Source organism: Schistocerca cancellata, chromosome 1 (assembly GCF_023864275.1).
Source record: "Schistocerca cancellata isolate TAMUIC-IGC-003103 chromosome 1, iqSchCanc2.1, whole genome shotgun sequence".
Classification (NCBI taxonomy): Eukaryota; Metazoa; Arthropoda; class Insecta; order Orthoptera; family Acrididae; genus Schistocerca; species Schistocerca cancellata.
The window spans coordinates 1,133,890,570-1,133,905,797 of record NC_064626.1 but is presented as its reverse complement, the minus strand read 5'-3'; the positions used below and the strand labels follow the sequence as shown (position 1 = coordinate 1,133,905,797).

Here is a 15,228-nt window from a genome sequence, read left to right as displayed (position 1 = left end):
TGTTGAAGATAAGAAATTGTTGATCAGGAAAGGAAATAAACAGGGCAATAAAAATGCCTGAAGGGCATTCGGTAAACTAAGTACAGTTTTCAAAACTATGCTTCCAGTTTGTCTGAAAAAGAATGTTTATAATCAGCATGTGATACCGGTTTTGCCGGCCGCGGTGGTCTAGCGGTTCTAGGCGCTCAGTCCGGAACCGCGCGACTGCTACGGTCGCAGGTTCGAATCCTGCCTCGGGCATGGATGTGTGTGATGTCCTTAGGTTAGTTAGGTTTAAGTAGTTCTAAGTTCTAGGGGACTGATGACCACAGATGTTAAGTCCCATAGTGCTCAGAGCCATCTGAACCATCTGATACCGGTTTTGATTCATGTATGCCAGACACAGTTTTTCATTGCTAAAGTCTTTCGACACTTGCAACCTGCTTGTCGAGCAATGGATAGGTCCAACTCAAGAATTAGTGGAAGGGGTAGGGAAACAAAACAGTGTATCGGGAACAGACTGACGACGAAGTCGTACAGGGTGTTTCACAGTTCATGCTACACACTACTAGAGGTTGCAGAGGGGACTTTGTAGATCAAAAGTTGTACATAGAAACCCATGTCCGGAAACGTCATCCGACGAAACTACAGAGCATCAAAGTGATAGCAGTCGACTGAATGTGTGTATGTAGAGGGTTACTCCGGTATGATGCTACAAATTATCGGACGAGTCGAAAGTTATAGGCGAAAACCGTTCTGATACATCTGACGGTAGAACACATGTACCGGTACTGTCGTTACTAACATTGTAGGGTAGGCAACTTTCAGAGGTGGTAGTATGGACTAAGATAAGAAGAAATGCCTAGTAACATGTGCTCTAAAACCCATACCTAAGGATTACGAGCACTTGTTCATATTTGGTATTGTGAGCCCCATCTCCTTTATTGAACAAGTGCTGATATCTCTTAAGGTATGCATTTTCGAGCCCCTACTTACCAGAGATTTTTTCATGTTTTGGTCCATATTACCACCTCTGAAAGTTGCCTATTCTGCAAACGTAGCAACAACAGTACCGAAACATGCATTCTACAATTTCAGGAGTGCCAGAATGGTTTTCGCTTATAACTTTCGACTCGCTTATAACTTTCCCATCCAGGGACCCTTATCTCAAACTGATACATTGATCCTCCTCCATGATCCTTGACAGTCTGTAATATTATCATAGAATCACCCTGTAAATTCATATCTCTACAGGTGCCTGAGTCTATATTGTAACTTTGATTCCATGTAATGTCGTTGCATGACGTCTGGACATGGCTACCCGGCTAAGACTTGACCTACTGTGTCCTCTCTACAACCTAAAGAGCTGTGTGAAATGAATTGTGAAACACCTGAAATTTAGATGGACAGTTCATGCATCTACATCTACATCTACATCTGCATCCATATTCCGCAAGCTACCTGACGGCGTGTGGCGGAGGGTACCTTGAGTACCTCTATCGGTTCTCCCTTCTATTCCAGTCTCGTATTGTTCGTGGAAAGAAGGATTGTCGGTATGCTTCTGTGTGGGCTCTAATCTCTCTGATTTTATCCTCATGGTCTCTTCGCGAGATATACGTAGGAGGGAGCAATATACTGCTTGACTCTTCGGTGAAGGTATGTTGTCGAAACTTTAACAAAAGCCCGTACCGAGCTACTGAGCGTCTCTCCTGCAGAGTCTTCCTCTGGAGTTTATCTATCATCTCCGTCACGCTTTCGCGATTACTAAATGATCCTGTAACGAAGAGCGCTGCTCTCCGTTGGATCTTCTCTATCTCTTCTATCAACCCTATCTGGTACGGATCCCATACTGCTGAGCAGTATTCAAGCAGTGGGCGAACAAGCGTACTGTAACCTACTTCCTTTGTTTTCGGATTGCATTTCCTTAGGATTCTTCCAATGAATCTCAGTCTGGCATCTGCTTTACCGACGATCAACTTTATATGCTCATTCCATTTTAAATCACTCCTAATGCGTACTCCCAGATAATTTATGGAATTAACTGCTTCCAGTTGCTGACCTGCTATTTTGTAGCTAAATGATAAGGGATCTATCTTTCTTTGTATTTGCAGCACATTACACTTGTCTACATTGAGAGTCAATTGCCATTCCCTGCACCATGCGTCAATTCGCTGCAGATCCTCCTGCATTTCAGTACAATTTTCCATTGTTACGACCTCTCGATACACCACAGCATCATCTGCAAAAAGCCTCAGTGAACTTCCGATGTCATCCACAAGGTCATTTATGTATATTGTGAATAGCAACGGTCCCATGACACTCCCCTGCGGAACACCTGAAATCACTCTTACTTCGGAAGACTTCTCTCCATTGAGAATGACATGCTGCGTTCTGTTATCTAGGAACTCTTCAATCCAATCACACAATTGGTCTGATAGTCCATATGCTCTTACTTTGTTCATTAGGCAAGTGGATGTAATATGCAAAAGGTGAAGCTATGATCTGCCCCAAAGTTATCACCACAGCGCTTTACAGAACTATTGGTAGCGGGAGGCTGTTGCCTTCCTCTAATCTATGAGCTGATTTACATGTCTAGTTACAGGGGAACCCATTGTTTAATGCGGACTTGGCACGATGCTGCAGCTTGGCGTTTCTCACATAAACTATCGTTGCCAGACGTAAAGGAAGTAACGAGTGAAAGATAAAAAGTGTAGGACTGGATAGGGATCGAACCCAAGGTCTTTGGATTTCTAGTGAAGCACTTAACTACTGGGCCACCAAATAATGGATATGGACCAAAACAGTTGCGTACTGCATTTCAGTAGATAAAAATTGCAAGAGACTACTACCTGTTACAAGATGGGTAGATGACATCATAAAATATGCAGGAACTATATGGATGTTGATAGCCGGTGACAGCAATATACGGAGAAATCTGGAAAAGCTTCCATCCAAACGATGATGTCAAATGACCGACAGTAGTAGTGACAATCTGTAGTAGTGACGATCTGTGGTGCAATGCAAAAAACTGGCCAAGTTAATTCGTGAAATGGGAATACCTAGACGTTTGACGTTTCGCCCAAGGTTGAACCTGATAGAACACGGCCCTGAGGTGTAATCATCCTAACATTTACATGAAGTAGTTTAAGAATATCACGGGAAACCATTCTGGAGTTGCTAATGTTGAATATGTATTCTTATTCTCAAGCGTTGTGAATTGTTGAACTAAAATAACCAAATTTCAGGCTACATTGTTTGTCGTGTGTTCTATGGACTCCCTGATAAACATGCTCTAACGACTGTGAGGATCATTGCACACAGTATGACTAAACATACCTGTCACAGTTTACTAAGGCTTTATTAATCTTCTCTGAATCCCTCTCCACACTGAACAGTGACTTTCGCTATCTCACAAACAAATTAAAGGGACTTGACTATGGCGAAATTAATGCAGGCAGAAATCTGGACATGCTTTTACCTTCTAAACAAGGGCCCACATAGAATAACAATACTCTACATGCTTTTTTTTTTAGGAGTCCCCGTGTTGGGCGTGAGGCACCTTCAGGCACTGCTGCTATGCATCGCACACGTGCTGGTCTTCAGCTTGCGCACCAACATGTCGGTGGCGGTCGTTGTCATGGCCAACAACACCGCTGGCAACCCTAACATCAAGGTGGGTACCTGCTGGCTGAACTGCTGAGTCATCACAACACTGTGATAGTGCAAACAACTTGCCTCTTTCTGTATATGGCTGGGGTCTAGTGGATTTGGTTTATCATTCCTTTACCATGATCTTCACAGAACTTTACGATCTTTTTCAAAGTAGTGGTGTATTTCTTTTATTATAATTGGCTATTGAGACTGGTCTCTGGTATAAATTCAGACGTTATCTATACATAGTAGCAGTAGTAGTAGCTTTATCCATCCATAGATCTCTTTCTACAAGGATATACAACATGTCAAAGTATTAACAATTTTAGACCAATTCAGAATAAGCTAATTCGTATACACATATATTTACAGGCTTCTAGTTAGACATAATCATTATAATTACACCCAGTATACAACACTTTTTCCACAAATAACTTACTAAAGAATGTAATGCCACACCATTCACTCATATCTCACTATCAGTCGCTGTACACACTATACATACATTGTTTCATAACACTTCATTCACTACACACACACACACACACACACACACACACACACACTGGTGATCTCTGGGCCATTTTCTGTACCACAACTTCCCATTTGCTACCCTGAAAAACTGAGTGAGCATCCCTCCATAATGAGTGAGATGTTGAGCTCTGAAAGAGGAAGAGGTGTTAGTAGTGTGCTATGCATAGCTTGAGGGTAAGTATTTCTAGAAAGGAAAAAACATAAAGTGAAGATGTTACGTGGAATGTTGGATGTTTTATAATCTTTAGTATTGTTATTTATTTGCACAAGATTTTTTTATCAAACCCCTACTCTGTTTAATCTAAGTAATCCTTCAATGTATAAAATGTGTTGCATAACAAGTACTTTTTAGCTGCCTTTTTAAATAAGTGTATTTTAGCAATTTCTTTAATCTCTTTTGGTAGTTTATTGTACAGTTTTATTCCTTGGTAGAAAATGCTGTTTTGAGTTTTATGTTTATTTTTTCTTGGTAAATGTAAGTTAAATCTGTCTCTTGTTGCATGGCCATGGACAGAGCTGTTTCTGCAGTAATTACCAATGTTATTTTTGATGTGTGTAATGTATTTTTGATGTGGGTTCAGTAAAACTATATTCTGGCTCCCATTCAATGTGGCGCAAATTCACCTTATGGATTTCGTTAGTGACATATGATTAAATAAACTGGCAGTAGTTCTTTCCAGGATTCTGGCCTCGGAGTTCAATTGTGCAACGTGCTATGAGCCATGTAACTGCTGATAAATCATAACATTTCTCTATATCACAATATTTATCACATAAACACAACTCACAATAGAATTTCACAATAACAACATACATCTCCCACGTTTTCCCATTGTAGCACACCTATTATTGGATAGTATACACAGAAAGAAAAGTACTTTAGGCCTACATGACTTACCGCAGTGTCATTTCACGATGAACTCCTTTTTGCCATCTCTCTAAAATCTATCTATAGGCATGCATTTCCCCGCCAGTGTAGGAGATAAGAGTTAACATAAACGAAGTATAAATATATACTTCATAGTAGAATGAAGCTGCTGAAGGTCAGTGATATTTCAATTCATATTAGTCTTAATTCAAAGGAAATTTTCCTTTACACACTAATGCAGTAGCAACCTTGTGTGAGTCAGCTATTCTTTACACATCCCGTTCTATCATATTAGCAAAAGTAAATAAATCTAATATTTACGAAATTTAAAACGACTGAGAATTGATGTGTGATATATACTACCTTAAACCAATTTTTTGTGCTGATTCCAAAACAAGCCTAAAATTTTGCGAGTCAATATTACTTCTGAAGTTATAGAGAATTTAATACTATACATAATATTTTAATAATATTAACCACATGATGATAAGCTGAACAGTGCAGCAACCGTTTATCATGTCTGCAAAAAAACAGTAACACTTTGAAAGCTATTTTTATTGAAAATAATGCTTCACCTATTTAAGGCTTTATCAGGTTTTGCGCAAAGTTATCAAGAGCATTTGAAATCACCAGCGGATAGACAGATGGTCAGAACTGATAGGGAATGAACAATCTGGAAAGGCATTTGTACTGGACTAGACCCACTTGTAAATCGTGAACACCATCTAACGAAGTGCAGCATAGAGCCACATGTACATCATATAAATCTGAAAATTTGGTAAAATAAACTTTGTACTAAGCGGCCACATCGGAACTAGCTAGTTCCAACGTTGTCACCTTGAGTTTCGGGTTATGTGAAGTATGTGTGGCACTTCATTGCACTTTGTTCGGTGGTGTTTCTGACTTACAAGTGGATCTAGTCCGACAGATATATCTTTTTGGTAGTTTATTCATCAACAGTTCTGACCAAGCACCTTACCACTTGCTGGTATGAAATGCTCCTGATAAATTTTCATAACATCTGAAGAAGCCTTAACCAGGTGAAAGGCGTTATTTGTAATGAAAATAACTTTGCAACTAAGGCTGTTTCTTTATAGATATTATGTTTTCCACAGAACAACAAAGTCTCTTGTGAACAGTCTAGAAGGCTGAAACTAGTTGAGAACAAGTAAAATTAATGCAGCAGAAGTGGAGAACTACAACGTATTTTAGTACATTCATTGCTGTAATATCTGCTGTGAAGAAAGTGTATGACATGCTACCATACAAATACACTGGAAAAATTCAACGTCATCAGCACATAACAATTAAAGTGTTGAAGACCATTAAAAGCATCAGATATAATGTACAGTTAAAAGTACTCCTAAACTCTGTAAATGTTATTATTAAACTTATAACATAAGCCTCTAAGAAAGTGAAAAAGTGCAGTGATATTATGTGACTCAAATACGAAATCCATACTAAATTTAAACAGAAGATCTGGTTCAACCATCACTTATATCTAGCACATCTATGACTAGGAAAAATGTTCACTTCAGTGCAATTTAATTTGATACTCACATTAGTTAACGAGCATTCACGTCTTGTGAGCAAAAAAATTAGAGACATACATAACCAAATGAACAATGAAGTAGTTCATGATGAAATGAAAGGGACTTACAAATGTGAACAAGTAGACTACTATAACTTAAAATTTTTCAAATATATTGAGAATTTGACAAATATTTAATTTATAGGAACAGAGCGTGATCTCCTGAATAAAGAATTAAAATTTAATCTGTCTTCCAATCTACCAAGAAGTATGATCAAAAATGTCAAGTCAGTAAAAAAGTAGACTTAGATGTAGCACAGCTCCCCATTGTAAGTAAAAACAAAATTGTTTCTATAATCTCTGAAATGATTTCAGAGCAAATAAAACACAGTCACAAAGAGAATTACCTGATGAGGGCCAACCAAAATATAATGTGATATATTTACAATAAATCAAGTGAACATAATGCATTAAGCATAAAGGCAAAGAATTAGTAATACGATGGTTGACTGAAGAGTAATGCCTCCATCTTCGTAACTCTTCAACAGTAGGCAGCATTGGTATGCGGCAGGTACTGGCTTGTTCCATAGTCCCTGCTCTACAGCTCCAATTGGGAGGAAGCCTTAGCATTGAACGGTTGTGTTGTTACAGCGTAAAGTATGGAAACCTGCGCAGAGGGTCGTTCAATGCGATTTAAGCAACGTGCAGTCATTGAATTCTTGACAGCAGAAGGTGTCACCCCAAAGGAGATTCATCAGTTTGTAATAGTGTTAATGTGGGTACTGTGCATCGTTGGGCGAGTAAGTTTAAAGATGTTGAGGGGGGGAACATCTGACCTGCGTGACAAACAAAGAGTTGGACGTCCTGTGACAGCAACCATCGAGTTTCAGAAGCAAAATATTCACAGATTGACTCACGACGATCGTTGTATCACTCAGAGAGAAACTGCAAACACAATCGGAATTTCACCAGTACGTGTGGGTCACTTTATAGCTTTGCTTGGCTATAAGAAGATCTGTGCATGATGGGTACTCCGGATGTGGACTCCTTAAATGAAAGCACACAGACTTGAAATTTGCCAGGAACTCCTCTTGTGTTACAAGAATGAATGTCACGCCTTTCTCCATTCAGTTGTGACAGGAGCTGAAACGTGGGTACACCATGACGAGCCAGAGACGAAATGTCCGTCTATGGAATATCGACACAAGACTCGCTCCAGAAAAAGAAATTCAAGACGCAGACCTCATCTGGAAAAATCATGGCCACAGTGTTCTGGGACGCAGATGGTGTTATCCATGTTGATTTCCTTGATCGTGGAACAATAAAATATTCAGAGCATTACATCACAATGCTGTGAAATCTGTAATGACCGCTAACAAGGGTCTGAAAGGAAAAGGGAAATGTTTTCCTGCAGCATGACAATGCCAAACCACACACTTCACATGCCATCACAGTAAAACTTCAGAGACTGAATCTCACCATCATATGGCATCCTCCAAACAGTCCAGATTTAGCACCATCTGACTTCCATCTGTTCCCGATAACGAAAGATGATCTGTGTGGACATCATTATGCTTCTGATAAAGACATTGAGACAACTGTGAGACTGTGGTCATGGAAACAGAGTGTCGACTTCAGAAAACTTGTTCGTCATTGGCAGAAATGTACCCGATTGGCTGCTGATTATGTGGAAAAGTGAATAATGGTAATTAAAGATCACATTCTAAGGATTATTTCTGCATTTGATTTATTAAAACATTCCCATCCAAACCCAATTAACGATGGTCGAGGAATCACTTTTCATTCAACTATCATAATATTAAAAAATAACTATCTCAATAAAATTCATGAGTTTTTTGTAAAGCATGATGCAACAAAGTTAAAACGTGATCCTGTAAACAAATTCAATGCACATATAAAGGAAGTCCTCAAAATTTCAATTTCATCTTCACCGACAAAAAGGTAAAGGAATACATAGTTCTCAACCACAAAATTTCCAGCATTACGAGTGCAACCAAAAATCCATAAAAAGTACATACCTATTAACCCTATTGTCACTGGTATTGACAGTCCCTCCTATTTATAAGCAAAAAAGTCAGTTATTTACACAACAAGCTCGACACATATGAAAATAAATACACAACAAAAATACACATTAATTAATTAATCAAATCAAAAATACATATGTTCCTGATAACAATATACTGGTTTCTTCTGACATCATTAATCTTTACACAGATATTCCTATTAAGGAAACCATTAATATAGTTGGAAATAATGTAATTAAATACAAGTAAATGATTACAGCTGAAACCCTAAAGTTCATTCAACTATTATGACTCAGTCTTTCATATAACTATTTTTGCTTTCAAGATGATTCATACCATCAACCAAACAGTTTAGAGCCATGGGTAATTGCATGACAGGAACCTTAGCCAACATTCATTAAACATATTAAAGTAAGAAGTTTTGAGAAATTTAAACATAGAACAGGCAAAATCTTATAGTACAAAGGTTATGTCGATGACACATTAATTCTACTTACGGTAAAGAAGAAGACATTAACACCATGCATTTACAACTAAACAGTATGCATGACAAAATGAAATGTACCCCTGAAATTGAAATAAATAGCTGGCCGAAGTGGCCGTGCGGTTAAAGGCACTGCAGTCTGGAACCGCAAGACCGCTACGGTCGCAGGTTCGAATCCTGCCTCGGGCATAGATGTTTGTGATGTCCTTAGGTTAGTTAGGTTTAACTAGTTCTAAGTTCTAGGGGACTAATGACCTCAGCAGTTGAGTCCCATAGTGTTCAGAGCCATTTTTTTAAATAAATAACTGTATTAACTTCTTACATTTGACATAAATAAGGAAATTCTCAGAACAAATTTGAAATTTTGTGAAAACCAATTGCAGGCACACTAATCAATTAATTATACAGAAATGCATAGAAGACAAATTTTCACTCGATGATATGAAAGTAAATTTTCAACTTGAAGAAGATGAGATGAAACAAGAATTAGCAATACCAGAAAATTTATCTGAAGTACGTTATTTCAAACTGCAGACAAATAAAAATATACGTAGAAAAAGAAAATCAAGCAAATATCAGAAGGAAATACAATTACTGTAGAAAGAGAGGGAGCTGAACAAAAAACTACATTTGTTGTATTGCCCTTTAAAAGCATCATTTCAAATGAAACAGCCAAAACCTTTAAAAATACAAATATCAAAATTAGGTCCCATACTGAAAACAATATTAGTAATATAAACATGCCACGAGTACAACAGACCCATTTAATGTCAGAGATCCACAAAATTTGATGTGATGATTGTGACAGAGTATACATTGAAGAAATTCGTAGAAACTTCCTGGTATATTTCAAAGAGCACAAAAATGTAATGATGTCAGTACAAGTGCCTTTTCACTACATCTCCTAAGCGACTTACATTCAAAAACATTAATGGAAAGATCCAAATTTGACATTATGCTAAGAAATGGAAGCAAATGAATATCTCAGAAGAAATCGAAATAACCAGTCATTTAAAAAGGCAGCCTGATACACTTCTTAATGAGTATATAGATCTTCAGAATACAAAATTCCTGGATAACTTCAATTACATTCCGCTAATCACCAATCAGAGATCATCTAGACAATAAAATGAAATTTTGAAATATGATCTCACGTCACCATACACTTTAATATTTACTTCTATTTTATTTTATGTCGCTTCCCATACTATTATTTTTCTTATTAGTTTTTAAAATTTGTTTTCTACACAAATAAATATATATTTTCTTATTTGAAATTATTGTCCAGGACTTAGATCAGTGTAACACCTGTGCAAATGTCACGCTGTCAAAAAAGAAGGCAACATTTGTGAACCAAAATGAATAGGAAAAAACTCAAAGACGCTCTCATTTCAGTTTTCTGTTCCCAGTCACACCATTATATTTCTATTCATGGAGGTAATATAACATATCGTATTTTATACAGAACCACAAAATCACTAGAGACTGGCCTGGAAGCCTGAAACTAGTTGTGAATAAATAAAATTAATACAGCAAAAGTGGTAAATGCCACCTTCTGTCAATAATATCGTTGCTTTAGTATCAGCTATGAAGGAAATGGAGGAAAAAAGTTTTGGTAGGAGCCAGATGTGTAGATCCCTCATGAAACCTATTGCACTACTGTGAACTCTAATTCTTATAGATTCTCAATTCATGTTAACAAAATATGAGGTAATGAATTGTTTACAAAACTAGGAAAACTGATATCTCATAGGAATCCTAAAATACAATTTATGAAGGATTGTATGGTATCTACGGAATCAGCAAGCACGCAGTAATATTTTTCTGCTGTTATATACCTATCTCATATATAAAAAATGAAATTTACGTTGTGTTACTCTAGATAAGTGCCAAGGAGTATGTTTCTATGGGTCACGAACGACTTTGCTTCAGTAAGCGACAATCGTTTATGGAAATTTTTCTGAAAGAGTAGAATTTAGTTCTCTAAGAAATGTGTCGAATACGGTAGTTGGCAGATGGAATGTGTAGCGTCTATTTGCGGCTTGTCGAAACCCCTACTGCCACATGCAACTCACTGGGAAAGTGGCATTCCAGCCTGTCTGAAAGAACAATGGGAATACTGCACCGAGGGAACTCGGTTATTTCAGGACATGAAGCTTGCCAAGTTACTTGTGCATCAACACACTGCTATACGAGATTTTGCTAAACAGGCGACAACTTTGTCACTGGAGCTGCAAAAGAAAACGAAAATAACATGAATTAAAGTTAAAGTAGGGCTTGTAAATTAAATTGTAGCTCTGGAGGAACTCCAATAGACTTAGACGATCAGTTGAACTGAATGGATACTTTTTTGAAAAGATGTTAAATAAAACGTCGGGAATGGAGTATAATCGAATTATGTTTGGAATGCTGAGAAAACTGGGTTAGGATATAATGTCTATAGACTACCTTAGTTCCTAAACAAGGACTTGGTTGTGTCAACTGTTCAGATGTGCTTTTCTCAATATTACGGTAAATACCTGCTTCTATACTTCCTGATACTTGACCATAGTCTGGGTTCCTTTCACACATTCAACTAAATTGAGCTACAGGCATCTTAAATGGCTCCATAGTTGTTTCGTCACTAGTGTTGAGTCTTGAATAGTGTCTGGTTCGCCTTGTTTACCCCTACAGCCTGAAGGTATGCTGACGATTATCCTGCAGCATCTATTAAGTTAACACCATAAAAGCACTTCTCACATGTATACAAAATAATGAATAATCAAAGACAAGAGAATGGTTTTTCTTATTTTGTCCAAAGGACTACGGCTGGAGCCAATCTGAGACGAGCACCATCCTGAGTTCCTTCTTCTGGGGCTATGTGGTGATGCAGGCGCCTGCCGGGTGGGCAGCAGACAGGTTCAATTCGAAGAACTTGTTTTCGGCCTCGCTCATCCTCTCCGGTATCCTCACCATGCTCACAGAGGTGGCTGCAGACACTGGCGGTGTGGTGCTCGTCTGTGCGTTCAGAGTAGTCATGGGTCTCGCTCAGGTATGTAGTTGTGACATCCTTGCCAGGAAGATACTATTCGTGTAGTATTTGTTCTGCTTTCAGCACACAGAGTAACTACATTAACACACTTTACAGCCTCACGTTTTGCAGATAAAATGACTCTCACACTTGTCAACATGTTAAGAGATTCATGAAACAATATGAATCACAACGCTAAGTTGTGGACTAGGACGTGTCTTAGCATCGCTGTGACACACGATACATATGTACAGACGGATATTATGCTGTAAGACATGACATGGAGCATGTATGGGACTTACAGTATGCCTCCGGCATACGCAAAATCAATATAGTCAATAGATATGCATGATGCAAAACAGGTTTCCATACAACACACAAAGCTAACCAGCATAGCTTGAGATTGTTGCAGAAGCATCCTGTACACGTCAGTAAGGCGTAAGTGTGCCAGCAATACTAGGGTATAGAGGAACACAAAAAGGTACATCGCGTAAGAAGTCTATGGAGCAGGCTGACTGCACAACGCAATAACCAAGTTGATGTGTAGAAGAATTGCGCATTGTGAGTAGATCTGAAATTTGGGCACTACTGTAAGTTTGATCTTCGTGATGTTTCAACTTCTACTCCTAAAAATTACATCTTTCTTACGAATATCTAGAAATATTTACAACAGTATCGTACCAGTGCATAAAACCTGAAAATCCTTAATTAAAAAGTATGAGTCCTGTCCAATAAGCAAGTTTCTCTATTTTTATAAAAAAAATTACAGACAATTTATCATGTTGAAATAATTTTATTGACTTTGTATAATGCTTCTGTTCATTTTCTTCATAGTCGACACGTTTCTCCAAGCGTTTTTGGTAACGTGACCGAAGTTTTTTCAAGCTAGTGTTGTACCATGTTGGGTCCTGCGCTCGTAACCAGTTCTTCACTGTTAATGTGGCTTCATCACCGGTGTCGAAGTGCTGACCTTCGAGACGACCTTTGAATTGAGGGTGCATATGAAAACGATTAGTGGAAAAATCTGGTGAATATGGAGGATGCGGGAACACTTCCCAGTTGACGTTTCCGAGCTCTGCCTAGGTCATTCGAACTGCGTGACGCCGACCATTGAAATGAAGGGAGAGACAAAAATTCACGACCATTTCGTTCGATGGCACCTCGCAGATTCTTCAAGACATTGCAGTACTTCCCTGCATTAACTGTCGTGTTGTGAGGTAGGTAGTGAACAAGTAACGACCTCTGACAGCACCAAAAGAGGACTGACATTACATGATCTGTGGAATGTGTGACCTTTCTCCACGTTTATTTCAAACCAGGCTCTGACGATTCGTCTCAGGTGCCGAATGATGGACTCACGTCTCATTGCCATGCGAATGCTCACACAGCCTTTCCCATAGACAGAGGTCAAGTCCCGATATATATCGACAGTAGACTGTGGGTTTGTTGAAGAAAACCGAATAACAGAGCGTAGCTCTCAAGTCGACTAACTTTCTGATGGTAGCTCCGTGCTAACTGGCGGCATCTCACTGGCAGCATACTGCCAAGATACTGCGGTACTCGTGGTAAGCCAGTGTGATCGTTGTCAACACATACCAGTCGAAGTCACCAGTCGTCGTATGTCTCGGTTTCTTTATTTTGCACGGAATTAAAATAAGGAAACTTACTACTGGATGATCCACATAAAACCTTCCAGAGTCTTTCCAGTTTCAGCAATGATGAACTTTCATTTCTTTTATTTCAAGATGTACTCTCATAGCTTCTTCTATGAGAGCAGCCAAGTTTTTATACGCTGTTACAGCCATATAAATTATCTCAGTTGAAAGTACAACTATTTTGGAGTTGTCCATACCCTTCTTGCCAGTTAATTAGCATTTTTACTCTCCAATATTAGAATGAATAAGCACACATTAACTGTACCATTCTCAAAATACAGATTTGTACTTTTCCTTACGTTTTATAGATTTTTGTGCCATATTTTCCAACTCCTGATTTACATGTGAAACCATTTATGATGAATCCAAAATTGTAAAGCGAACGCCTAGTACATATGAGAGCAAGAAAAAAGTAGTTCAATTTTGTGCCTTCCATGATCAAATATTTAGATTCTTAATTTTTGTCTTAAAGTTGTTTCAGAGCCGTGACTAATGGTTTGAACGAAGTCTTTTTTTCATTCTGCGCTGCAAGTTTTTTTTATTTAATAAAGAAATTTCTTTATTTTAATAATGAGGTCTAGCGAAACCGGCAATTCTTACCAGATGGTAAATATACGTCCTAATACGTCCTAATCTCCTTCTCTCCTCCTCTCTCTACATCCCTCTCCTCCTGCCCCTCCCTTTGTCCATCTCCTCCTCCTACCGCCATCTTCGTCCATCACCTTCCCACTGCTCCCTGTACTTCTCTTATCCCACACTGTCTTTCGATCACCTCCTCCCTCATCTTTCTGCCTATATCATCCTTTCCATTTTGTATAACCATTTTTTATCCTCTTCTCCGTTCACCTCTTCCCCCCGCTCTCTGACGTTATTTATTGTTGTTGAATTGGAACCTTGATTGGGAACAGAAGTCAAAATGAATGGGTAAATCGATTGGAATCCGTAGCACACTTTATATGAGAGAGACCTATTCAACTCCTGGATATGTGGGGATAGTATCTCTATGACAGCGTTCTGCATGGATTTAATCTGCGAACAGGCAGCATTATAAAGTTAGCCATAAACACTACTTCCTTGTCTTCTGTTAAGAAGACTGCATAAAGGAAAGCAAAACCACACATTTTCACAGCACAGTTTAGCATGTTCTTTCTCGGAGCCAGTGCAACATGAAGTGTTTATTGTTTATATTGTCTATAAATCGCCAGTGGTTGAGGCTGTGAACTGTCTGTCGGTCTGTGCGTCTGTCTGTCGAGGAGGGATTCATACAATCAAATCTTTCCTTGAATTTGTGAAAAATGCAACAAACCAATTTCAGTAAGATAATGAATTTACTGAAATGACATGTCTCGGAATTCATTGTGTTGACAAAGATTTTTCGTTGTTTTTATTGCGTTCAATGCAACGTGCGGTGATCAACTATATTTTTGGTCTTTCCGTGCGGAGAGAAAACGCATAGCGCCGATGGTGT

General features: G+C 38.5%; 1 protein-coding gene across 2 annotated transcripts in view; it reads left to right on the top strand.

The window, feature by feature from the left end:
- The window catches only part of LOC126163120 (vesicular glutamate transporter 2-like), a 99,071-nt gene that overhangs the window by 21,856 nt on the left and 61,987 nt on the right, over positions 1–15,228 (top strand). For both annotated transcript variants that reach the window (XM_049920055.1, XM_049920047.1), the window contains exons 2-3: positions 3,513–3,652; positions 11,896–12,126. In XM_049920055.1, the coding sequence (XP_049776012.1) occupies positions 3,513–3,652; positions 11,896–12,126 (371 nt within the window). The remainder of the gene's footprint in view (positions 1–3,512; positions 3,653–11,895; positions 12,127–15,228) is intronic.